The sequence below is a fragment of the Protopterus annectens genome, chromosome 11.part0 (genome assembly GCF_019279795.1).
Source record: "Protopterus annectens isolate FY-2018-M chromosome 11.part0, PAN1.0, whole genome shotgun sequence".
NCBI classification, from domain to species: domain Eukaryota; kingdom Metazoa; phylum Chordata; order Ceratodontiformes; family Protopteridae; genus Protopterus; species Protopterus annectens.
The window spans coordinates 99331712-99343766 of NC_056745.1; the positions used below are offsets into that span (position 1 = coordinate 99331712).

General features: G+C 40.5%; 1 protein-coding gene across 1 annotated transcript in view; it reads left to right on the plus strand.

Moving 5' to 3' along the window:
• The first annotated feature begins 1077 nt into the window (after positions 1-1077).
• The window catches only part of CD9 (CD9 molecule), a 629923-nt gene continuing 618945 nt past the window's right edge, over positions 1078-12055 (plus strand). The window contains exon 1 of the mRNA XM_044087176.1: positions 1078-1376. Coding sequence (XP_043943111.1) covers positions 1311-1376 — 66 coding nt within the window. The 5' untranslated portion in view covers positions 1078-1310. The remainder of the gene's footprint in view (positions 1377-12055) is intronic.

Below are 12055 nucleotides of genomic sequence, written 5' to 3' on the forward strand. Positions count from 1 at the left end.
GTTTAGACTGTCCAAACTAGAGCTATACAAATCATGCTTACATACTTCTCAGCTGAACAGATTCTTGCAGAATGTCCAGATTTTTGCCTCATATTTTTGGTTTGTTTCTGATAAAATGTACAGTTTTACAGCAAACAGCTGAGGATTGGAGTCGCTAAATATATCCTTACACAAATCCTGTTATTCTAAGAACTTTCTAAGTTTATAAGACTAATATTTAAAATGTGTCTCTAATGTTCAGCCTTTGTCCCCCGATTATTTTTAGGCTTTCTTCAGATTTCTTGCTGTAAGAGGTATACGCATGCTTATGTGATAGGAATGTACCTCTAAAAATAGCCAATTAATTGTTATAAGCAATGGTGCAGCCAAATAATTATACTTTGCATTCAGAAAAATATTTTGGTACCCCCCCAATGTGGCATTTAAAAAAATGGACGCAGCTCTCGAAATGTTGCCCGTTCCCTGAAGGACTTAATAAATGTATGCATAATTTTCATTTGTTCTCTGTAAAACTGTTAACCATATTGTTTTTAGATTAGCAATCTTGCATGTACGCAAGCTGCATACTTGTTGCTGGAGTCAGTAATTTAGACTTTTTCAGACACAATATGTTCTGTAAAATCTACAATTTTTCTAAGTGACGCCCAGAAAAATGTACTCAGTGGAGTATGAGAGTACACCTGGCTACACTCTTGTCCATAAGTGGCATCACTTACAAGTAATGTGCCTTTTTATGGAATAGAGACAACCACCTATGAATTGTCCAGTTTTTGTCTCATATTTTTGGCCTTTTCCTCATGAAATTTGTGGTTTTCTGGCAAATCACTTGGATGATCTGAGGATTTAAGTCAAGAAATAATTATATACATCTGGGTTTCAGTGTCAGACTTCATATCCTTCAGAAAAAGTAGTGCTAACACAAATCCTTTTTCTAGCAGCTTTATAAGTTTATAAGAGCAATATTTAAAATCTGTGGGGACATTTTATTTTTTTAACAGGTGGGTGGTGGAAGAAACAGCATAAGTACCAAACCTTTGGCTACTACCCCTCCTCCCACGCGGTACTATTCTCACGCAGTATAACAAGGGCGTGGCGCTTGAGTATTGAACGACGATTCCATTGCTAGAGGAGCATTTGGTGTTTAGCAAGTACCCAGGAAGGGAACTGTAGTAGTGCTGTCCTGCATTGGTTTGGACAACAAGGGCATTTTCCACATTACAAGTCAAGTGGGATAACTTTTCCGTCACTTAGGAGTCCCGAGTGTCTGGTTTCTGTAAGGATTTTATTATAACCTGTTGAATAACTCCAAAATGCCCGTCAAGGGAGGCGTGAAATGCATCAAGTATCTTTTGTTTGGTTTCAACTTCATATTTTGGGTAAGTCTGTGCAATGTGAGGGACACCTATGTATGTCGTAGTCTGTTTACAATCGTTTGACAAGAGTTGTATGCTTACCTTGTTCCTTGGACCTGAGTGGAGTATTAACTTATTATAATTTGTTAACGTTGTACGTTTGTCTGTTCCGCAGTGGGAACGGATTTGTGTCCTGATCCTTGTAAGATATTTTACATGCTTATGGCAAGCAGTGATTGACTGTTTTATTTCCTGGCAGAACTCTGTCAACATGCAGTTATCGTTTTAACAGTAGTGCTTAGCTGAAGTGTTGAGAGCTGTGTCGTAGTTTCACTTATTTTTGGCTCCATTACGCCAAGGGGTGCTTCACATTTTTTGGAGTTTATCTTAAGTGCTCTGTGTAGTTGTTAGAACTAAACTTTCCTACTAACATGTAAACCTTTCCTTTTCCTACTAACATGTAAAAACCTCTAACTGTGTTGTAGAATTGTTGTGAAAACTGAAAAGAAAGGTATGTTTGACTCGCACAGAAGCGATTACCATATTAGTGACACCTGTTTAAAACACACACAGGATATGTCTTTATAAGGTATAATGTGTGATATTTTCTTTGCCATCGATGGCTTGGTGGGTGGGGGGCTAAAATGTATGGTAAGGGTGACCCCACGCCATCTGTCCAGGTACATGTAATCATGTGGAAGTATCACAAACAAGGCTGCACTTACGGTGTGGATCATCAGCATATTATTGTATGTGAATTATGCTTCTAAAACAACTTTTCGTGAAGCAGGCAGTGATGTGGCGAGGTGCTGTAAGTGGGGCGGTGGTCATCCATGTTCCCCAGCGTCCGAGTATTACAAATCTCACATTGTTCATCAGAAGTCGAGGCAGAGAGGGTGTGAAATGAGTCTAGTGTGGCCCTCATAAATAGTGAACACAGGACTTGTTTACGGATAAATGTTTAAAGGTGACTTAACAGGGTGATGGCAGTAATTGGAGCCGGCACCCACATCTCCGAGGGGTGCAGTCTATGTGAGAAATTCAGTCTGGCTAAAATGTAACACGTTCCATGAATTTAATAGGATTCAGCACTGGTCAAGCACACTGTTTAATTCCTTGATAACGAAGGTGCGGCAGAACATGGGCTCTTTCTCTTTCTGACTTAGTCCCATCTAACAGGGGGCGTCCCTCATTTTAAGGGCTTAATTCAGAGCGTTTTGTATGTGTTATCTGAAAAGTAATGGGATTTGGGGTAGCATCTGGTGGGGTGGTGTAAAATAAAGTCGTAGAGGGTTTTTTTTTTTTTTTTTTTTAATTTTCGCCTTGTATTTTTGGTGTTTCTTCATATCCGTCATAAATTTCATGCTGATGCTCTGTACTCGCATTACAACAGTTTGTGGCCGAGCTAGCGGGACGGGTTTTCAGGGGGAGGAGGTGTTGGCAGGCTTTGCTTAGTAGTTTGAGCTACCGGAGAGAGAGAGAGACTCCTGTGTGTCTGTTTCATTCTTTGCAGGGTGCGGTATATTCAAAGCAGATTGCATTGCTTTCTGTTTGATCCTTGGCTTCGTGACAAATCGCGTTCCTTTTATATAGGGTTACCACCTGTCCCACTTTGTGAGGGATAGTCCCTCTCTGGGCAGTTGAGTCTAGTGTGGCCCTCAAGTAGTGAACACAGGACTTGTTTACGGATAAATGTTTAAAGGTGACCAAAAATATTAAAAATGGTAAATGTCCTGCGATTGTAGAACATAATTTATGTCCCATATTTTATGCAATAGTTGCATAAGTTATTTCTGTATCGAAAATGTCTAAACGTTACAAGAAACCGATTAAGTAACTAAACTGCTACAAGAATAAGCTTTGATTTTAGGCAAAAAGTTCTATCTTTTGTATTGACCGTAGGTACGTGTCGGCCTGTAAAATCTGATGCGTGTCCCGAAAATGTCCCACTTTGGCCGTTTGAAAAGGTGGCAACCCTACTTTGTATAGCTTAATCATTCATTCTTTCATAATATTCACATATACAGATGACCAATTCCAGACTGGGAACTGGCATAAATTTAGAGATGACGTCTAAAGGTGCGAAACCATTCCATCCGTAATCTACAGTTCCTTACCTACCCTGATACAGCTGGATCCCACAGTGACTTCATCGCCCCCTGCTCTCCTGTGAATATTAACAAATTCCGCTTATCCCAATTGTTTTTCAATATTAATTCCTAACGCAGAAACATTAATTTTTATTTAAACGCTAAAAAAAAACGCGCTTCACAATATGAAGTGTTTGCAAGCATAAAGGTACATGCGGACACTTATTTTCTTTTTTTTAAAAAAAGCAGGTTTCGTTCCATTAAACGTGATCTTTAACTGGGTTTTCCAAATGCAACTCGTAGTCGGGGAGGTGCAGTGAATCTGACATCAGACTGACAAGAACAGGTGTGACAAAGTCTTGCTGCGACTGTGGATTCCCAACTTAAGCACATTCCCGGGAAAGCCGCTGAGTTTCGGTGCTAATTTAAGGTCTGCACGTGGCACAATTGTCTTAGCTGGGCTGAGCCAGGCTGTAATTGGTCAGTGCTCTACCTCGGTAAGCAACCTGAATTTACAGACTTGTACGTAATGGCGGCCTGCTTGCTCAGCCCAGGTTTGACCGCACTTGTAAGCAGTTGTGCTCCTGGCGGTGCGAGGGTTTTGTAGCACGCTGTTGGATAGTACACGTTTTGAAAGGAGGTTCCTAATTCGGGAACTGAGTTTAGAGTGTCCTTATTTTTGTAAGCATCTCCCTATTTTCAGGCTTGATTTACCACAACACCTTAGTGAATCCCCCATCACGTGTGTTTTTTTTTTTGAAGTTGTGGACCTAAAACCTACTACGAGACCAACATATTAGTGGCGCCAGTAATTTACGAGGATATACACAATCTTCTTTGTTTTTTTTTTTTTTTTTTTTTTTTTAAAGCAAAAAAACGTAATGTGGTGGAACTTTGATGCCGCTAATCTTCCATTTTTTTTACTCCCTCGTGTTTACATTTTCGTCGGTTTCTGACTTTTTAAACGGAACATGTATGTGCTGGCTGGGACATGCATTTTTTGAGTTGTCTTGACCAATATCCATGGTGATATTGGCTCATATTCATGAAAGTCACCTTTTTAAACATGAATACCAGCTAATAATCATGGTTTAAGCTTCCTTGTTGGTCAGTAGTAAGTGTTCCATATTTTGGAAATGGAAGTTTTGAGCTAGGGTTACCACCTGTCCCACTTTGCGAGGGACAGTCCCTCTTTGGGCAGTTGTGTCCTGACCAAAAATTTTTAAAAATGGCAAATGTCCTGAGGTTTTAGTACAAAATTATTTCCTATATTTTATGTAATAGTTGCATAAAATTCTGTATCCAAAATAACCTAAATGTTATAAGAAACAAAATAAGCAACTAAAATGCTACAAGAATAAGCTTTTATTTAGGCAAAAAAGTTTTTAAGTTCTATCCTTTTTGTACTGACTGTGGGTATGTCGGCCTGTAAAATCTGATGTTTGTACCAAAAATGTCCCACTTTGGCCATTTGAAAAGGTGGCAACCCTAGTTTGAGCGGCCATACGTTCTACATAAGTAAGATGGTGGTTAATTTGGCAACACTAGACTTTCTGTATGTGATTACAGCTTATCAAATTTATGATTTAGCTTTGACACCTACTATTTTGTGGCCCAGATAATTGATAGGTTACCCCGGGTATCACTTCTGTGTCACTGTTGGACAGAGGCACAGTATACTAACCTCGAAAAAGGGCATAGCAAAATAAATTTAAAATGCAAACACATTCTGGCTAGGCTTATATATGCCCTAGGGCAGATAGCCTAGTATGAACCTATGAACAGTGAGATTATTTAAGGATTAGTGTGTGTGGGGTGATCCTTAGTTTGACCTCCTCTTATAATTTTAATATGGTGCCTTGACTGTTGATGCTTGGAGGTTTAGATGCCTTGACTTAATGCTTGTAGGTTTAGATGCATGTCGTGGTAGTTTAACATCATGGCCTAGATGGTCTGATTTTAGTATCTGACGTGTGCAGGATTTTAAGTGGTGAAATTGGCAGTGGACGTCCAATATATATATATTTTTAATTTCTGATGTTTAGTTTGCTGCTTCTCTTGACAGGAAGCAACACTGTTCCTAATTTGAAAAGCAGTTTGCAGATGTCTGAACTACTTGTCTCAATTTTGTCTGCTTAAACATGTGTGGCACCCTCCACCATTTGGGCCATTGAAATAACTGTTTCTCTGTAGAAGATCTCCTCCACCTGCACATTACAGGCTATGAGTTGGTAGCTCTTAAAGTTGGGCAAGGGAGTCTTTGTAAATTTGCAGACCTTTGGTACTCATGAAAAACTTTCCAGTAAACAGTAAGAAAAAACTATAGCATCAGTCTAATTTCTAGGATTGGTTATGACTCTCCCCTCTGTGTCAAGGTGCAGGGTCGTGGATTGTTTATCATGCCTTCTACAGGATCAGTCTGTTGCCTAGGATTGGTTATGACTCTGAGCTTTGCATCGAGGTGCAGCGTGTCATGGACTGTTTTATCGTCCCTCCTCATCTTAACTTTCCTCTATCTCTGTCTAGTGAGGGCTTGCTTGGCAGAATGCGAATGCAGTTCCTGTATCTGCAGACTAGTATTGGTATCACTTGATAAGGTATTTTAATCCTTCTGTTGTGTGAATTTGTAACTTTACTACTTTTGTTTTGCATTTATCCTTTCCTCCGGTGATATATATTTCTGGATAAATGTATGGCATGATGCTTTTGTGACCCAAGATATGATCATTAGACTACACTTGTCTGATCCTTCAGCATTGCATCAGCTGTGATATCAGTCAGCAGGCTACCGCATTTCTATTTTAACCTTTTGGTTGCATAGCAAACTTTGAAGGGAGCATCAGTGCAGTGAAGTGTGTATCCAGAGTACATTTATTTTCTGAGAAGTTAAACACTGGGGCTTTGAGCCATATTATCTCTAGTACTTTTTGATTGAGCAACCAAACATTGTATGCTGCTGGGGTGGGGGGGGCAAAAGCTTGAGTGATGCAGCCACTTTTATAAATGCCAGGCAAGTTGGAGCAGCAGTATTTGGGTACAAAATGGAAATTGTTGACTAAAGATTTTAGTTACTAAAGAAATGATGAATAGCTTTTTAGCTATTTGTCTTTATCTGTAATTTGAACCGGATTAACTTTACTGAAACATTACAAAGATTTCATTTTTACGTACAAACTGCTTAAATCATCTGTGCAGTCTCAGTACTTTGACAGCTGTCAAGCGGAACAGAGCAAAACAAAATTGCTTGAGGTGCTAAGTTTCAAACTCTCATACCTGCTGGTTCAAGGCAGAAGTCTTGCCACTAGGCCAAAGAGGCACAAATAAACGGCCCTTGCAGGTCTTGACCCAGGGCCCTGTACACTATAGTCACAGTAGTTAACCACTAAGCCATCACAGCAGTTGACCCAACAGGATCATCTCTGGATGCTTTAGCACAAAATGTCTGTGTAGTATAAAGAACTTTACAGTGAAGCTGGATCAATGTTACTGAGTAGCAAGCACAAAAGAGGTACAATTTATCCCAACAAATTGACACCTTATGGTCCCAAGCACTTCTGACATTAATGACCTGATGAGTCCAAATCATGTGTTTTCTTAGTATACCATCACATGGTGCACCACTCAACTTAGAGGATGCCTTTTCTTCTCAGTCTTGGGACCAGTTTCCACTTTAGTCGCAAAGTTGTTCAAGAACCTCTGACCCCCTTCTCACCTTAGTAGATGGACATCCTGAAGGCTTAAAATATGCTACTGATACTGCATGTTCCGGCCACCCTCTGTCAGTCTATCAGTAGAAGTCCGCTTTAGTTCTGCTGTAAACATGGAGTCCTCTTACAGCCTTATTTTAGTTCCATTATGGCATGCTTCTTATCCCCAACCTTTACCAGAGCTACTTGGTGTGTACACATGCAGCTTTTTACATCTTATTTAATTCCATTGTAGCTTCTGATGTGGTTATAGAACAGAAGGCAATACTACTGATCTCTGGGATTGCCTTAGAAGAAAACATTGAATGAAGTTCGAGTTTGCATGTGTACTTTTACTTTAAGATTTTAAGATAAATATGCTCAAAAATGATTGTTTTTTTTTTCTTTTTTGTCTGACCCATAGTTTATCATCTGTTGATGGTAGACTTCGTTTTGTTTGCATTGTGTATCTTAGCCAGGCTGTTGGGAATAGGTTTAGCATTATAGTGTCTGCTCTGCCTCCACCAAGGCTGGGCTTTTACGATGGCCCAGAACTGCTTAGCACAGTCTGGATCTTGCCATAATGTTGGATTAAAGTCTTGTGGTTGCTTCTCTTGAAGTAGGCACGCAACTTCTGGAAGGTGCAATAGGTTATCTACATGTTTGCAGTTCAGTTTGATCTTTGGTTTCTTTTCTCCTTGGTGTAATGTCTGTATAGTTTAGCTGTGAAGAACTGGCCTGTATTTTCATTTCTTTGGTTTGGAATTTAAGAAAAGGAATGCTCTTTGTTCTTCTGTTAAAGCTTAACCTCTCTCAAACTGTCAGAGGACTTTGTCTCCACTTCCATGATAAATCCCAGTTAAAGTATCTTTTTCCTGTCTGGTACTGTCCACAAGCTGATAGTTGGCTGGTGCTGAGGACCGTCAAGATTCATGTGATCTTGGTGTTTACCCTCGGGCAGGTTTTAGTCTGGTAGTTCAGGTTTTACTGTCTGCAAGGGAGAAGTTACTTGCACAATACTAGAAGTCCTTTCTCTGGGCTTTTATTTATCTTCTTATTTAATTTATTTTACATTTGTTCACCGGGATAGTCCAACTGGACCAGCGGTCCACTTTCAGTGGAGGCCCAGGAGGAAAAGTCTCATAACAAAAATTTAGTAACAAATTAAAAGATTGAAATAGTAATTACAGTCAACATATATTTCAGTATACAGATGAAATTTTAATTTCCAAAAATGTTAGATGTTAAGCATTATTAATAGGATTAAGTTGCATTTGCATCGTATACAGATTTCTACAGTGCTACCATTTTTTTTATGTATGCAAGCTGTACTCCAGCAGAGTGAGTTTTAAAGTGCAGAAGTGGTTAGTGGAAGAAGAGTTAAGGTTACTGTTGGGTAGGTAATATGAAGAGTGTGGAAAAGGTGGAGGAGATTTCACAAGAGGTATTGGTTAAGGCAAAGGGAAGTTATCCAGGGGTGATACAGGAACAGAGCCAGTTATTGTTTAGATGTTCTTAAGAAGGAGTTTGAATTTGGGAGGTGGTAGGGGTATTTAGTTATGTTGGGGAATACTGTTTCAAATTTTTGCGAGTATTGCCTCACTGATATATGTAGTGAAGTAACTTATTTACTTTAGTGGTTTTGCAAGCCAATATGAAAAGTTTCTGTAGCAAATGATTTTACTGCACGTGGAAACTGATGCAATGGATAAGCTTACATATGTTCTGGGGGAGTTTTCATTTCATCATTAAAATCTCTTCATACAGCAGACAGTGGGGGAATAGCAGAATTACTCTCTAGCTGCTGCAAGGTGTACACGATTCCAACAGGTTAATTCATTGCAGTGACAGTCTTCACACTTCTGAACAATTGCAGAAAGTCTGTCAATATCTGAAGGACTATGTTTACCAAAAAGCCTATAATCCAGCTACATTGGCTGTTGCTATGAAACTGTTGGCAGTAGTGTAAAACAGGCTCTGAGAGAAGTGTAAGTTAAGGTCAAGGAAAATTTAGAAACATTCCTGTACTATATGGAGGATTACTGGGGCTCTCACCTCACAGAACACCATTTCCTTATGTCTGGTGATCTTGTTATATGTATGACTTGACATGGGGGGAGAGAAACGTAAATACGGCAGACCTTTTGATGGCCATTTTTTGGAAAGCGCTTTTTTTTTTTTTTTTTTTTTTTTTTTTTATACATTATTGTAAGGAGCACTCAGAAATTTAAAATAGCCTTATTTTTTGGGAAGGTGCTAGTTTTGAAGTTCCTTTAATTTAAAATATCTTTGTGTACAAGCTAATCAAAGCATAGGGTTGGTTGCTTTGTACATGTGTCATAACCTCGTTTTCATAGCTGATAGCATAAGCATGGCAGCTGTCATCTTAAGTTACTAATCTGTGGTGATAAAATCTATAGTTGTGGACTGGATTTGTCTATGCACAACCAGTCTTGTCTGATAAGGGGTTTGTAATCTGTACCACTTTAACGTGTGGTTTACCAAGAGAGCTGTGGTCTCATGAAATGCAGTAGACATTACTAAAGTGAAGAGGTTCTGTGTGTCTGTCCCCCATAAACGTGTTCATTTTTATTTTTTAAGCCTGATGTGTGCTAATAAGTTCGTCATACTTTGCTTATCCATCCATGCACTACCAGCCACAAACATATTTGATAAAACTAATTTTGCGCAGTGAGCTGCTTTAATTTTCTTCCTACCAATATGCCCAGTTTGGCTGACCAGCATTGGAACAGCTTAACAAACAACTTTCCCAAGCTCAGTCCCCCCCCCCCCCCCAACCACAATTGTGAAATCTCCAGCAGTGCAGTTCCTCTTAAGATGTCTTCACCTTTTGGATGGCTAACTGGACAAGGCTGCCAGTTTGTCGGTGAATACACTGCTTTTTCTATTTTTCTTAATGGCAGTTTTTTGACACTTGCCACAGACAATTTATTCTTTATGGGGAGTTTTTCCACTGTTTAGGGCCTAGCTATGTATTTTGGGGAAAAAAAAAATTTAATACCAGTGATGCTGTCCCATCTCGCCTTCGTTCTTGCTGGTTGGGTTTGGAACAGAGTATCTGTTCCGACTCTGTATAAAGCTTGAGGGTACTGTACCCTATCCCATAATGCCCAGGGAAGATGAACCCAGATCTCGTTTGCCACTAAACTAGATCGGGTGCTTCTCGCTGGGTTTAGGCTAAGTGCATTTCTTTTGGTTATAATAACCTACTGTTCTAGTAGTTTTTGATATTGTCTAGCTATTTACAGTGTATTTAGACCTTTAGTTTGTGCTAGTCTTCAGATTTTTCACTTGTTTTGTTGTGCTTGGCTATTGCTTTCCGCTAGGCCTACAAGCCCTATCCTGTCTCTTAAATCTTTGGTTTATCCTTTCTGAACCTGTTTAAGTTAGAGGGTTTGTCTTGGTTTTCTGTTTTTAACCCGTTCAAGTTAGAGGCTCTTACTTCCTTTCCCTCAAGAGGTTTTGAGACGTCTCCTTTAGTCCCTTCTCTGCGTGCCCATGTGTTTTTTTTTTTTTTTTTTTTTTAAACTGGGTAGCCTTTTTGTATTTACTTCTCTTTGTGTAGTGTGAAATAGTTGGATAGTTTTTTTTTTTCTGATAGCTTTTTTATCTTTATTGTAGTTTTTCTGGACAGTGGTTTTGTTCTTTCCCTTCCTTGGACATAAGGAAAAAAACCCAGAAGTGAAGCAGTCAGGCTTCAAGAAATGTGACTCCTGTACACAGTGTCTATAACTGACAGGCACACTAGTTGTGTCTATTGCTCAAGTGTGGGTCACCTTCAGGATTCTTGCTATTTGCCATGGCTTTAGTTCCAGGGTCCTGCAGGAACACACGAACAACTTATACTTAGGGGATTACTCGAGGGTCTTTTTGCTGAGGCATTGGAAGGAAACAAGACCTCATCTAAATCTTCTTTATCCCCAAGGTCTGAAAAATCAACAGAGCTTCTTTGGCTCATGCTTCTGAGCTGGCAAAAAAGCCATCAAAGGACACTACAAACCTGAAGGCTTTTGGGCCCGAAAATACCACTCCTTTGGTTCCACCAGTTTTGTCAGAACTGACTAGGAGCCATAGGTGGAGCTGGCCTCCTCAATTTCTGTCGCCTGTTTTGCAGTCGGTGGCTGTTAGCCTAGAATTTTCAACCCCGTCGTCTTGATCTTCCAGGAGACTGTCAGATGGCGAAGTGGAGCGGATGGCAAAGAGGTTGCTTTGGACTCTGGCTTTAGCCATGATCTTTGAGTCCACCCTATAAGGAAGTGGAATCGACCATCTGTTGCTGCCCTATCTTCTGTTCCTCCTCCGACCTGAGTAATTTAGAAGCCAGAGTGTTTTTGTGGTTGAACTGTCGGGTCCGATAACTCACCCTGGGTTTTTTCGGCCCCGACTTCTGCTCTGATCTCTTCGGTACCATTTCCTGTCGTGGGGTCTGAGAGCTGATGCTCACCCATCAGGTCCGAGCAGGAGGCTCAGAACCTGCCTCTCAGGGCCTCTGCACATGTGAGCCTGTTGCCTACATCAGCCTTGGAGCCCACCTCCTTGGTACAGAGGAGGTCTCTTGGCTCTTTGGAGCCAGAGGCTCCCTCTGGCCCTTGTCATGGTGCCTTCGAGGTGGTGTGCTGTCACCCTTGGTGGCTCCACCCTCAGATCCAGATACTCTTTCACCCAAAGGAGCCAGTGTCTGTCTCTGTACCGTCCTTCCCCCTCCCCCAGGCATAGAGAGCCAGTGTCCCAGGACACCCCATTGGGTGAGTCACCAAACCACGCCAGAGGACTCCTCCGGATAGGTCCCTCAGAAGAGAACTTGTAAGATGAAACGTAGACTCCCCTGAGGAGTCTGACGTGGGATACAGATTTAGAGGATTTAGAAGGGTCTCCATGGTCACCCTCTGAGGATGTCTCCTTCTTG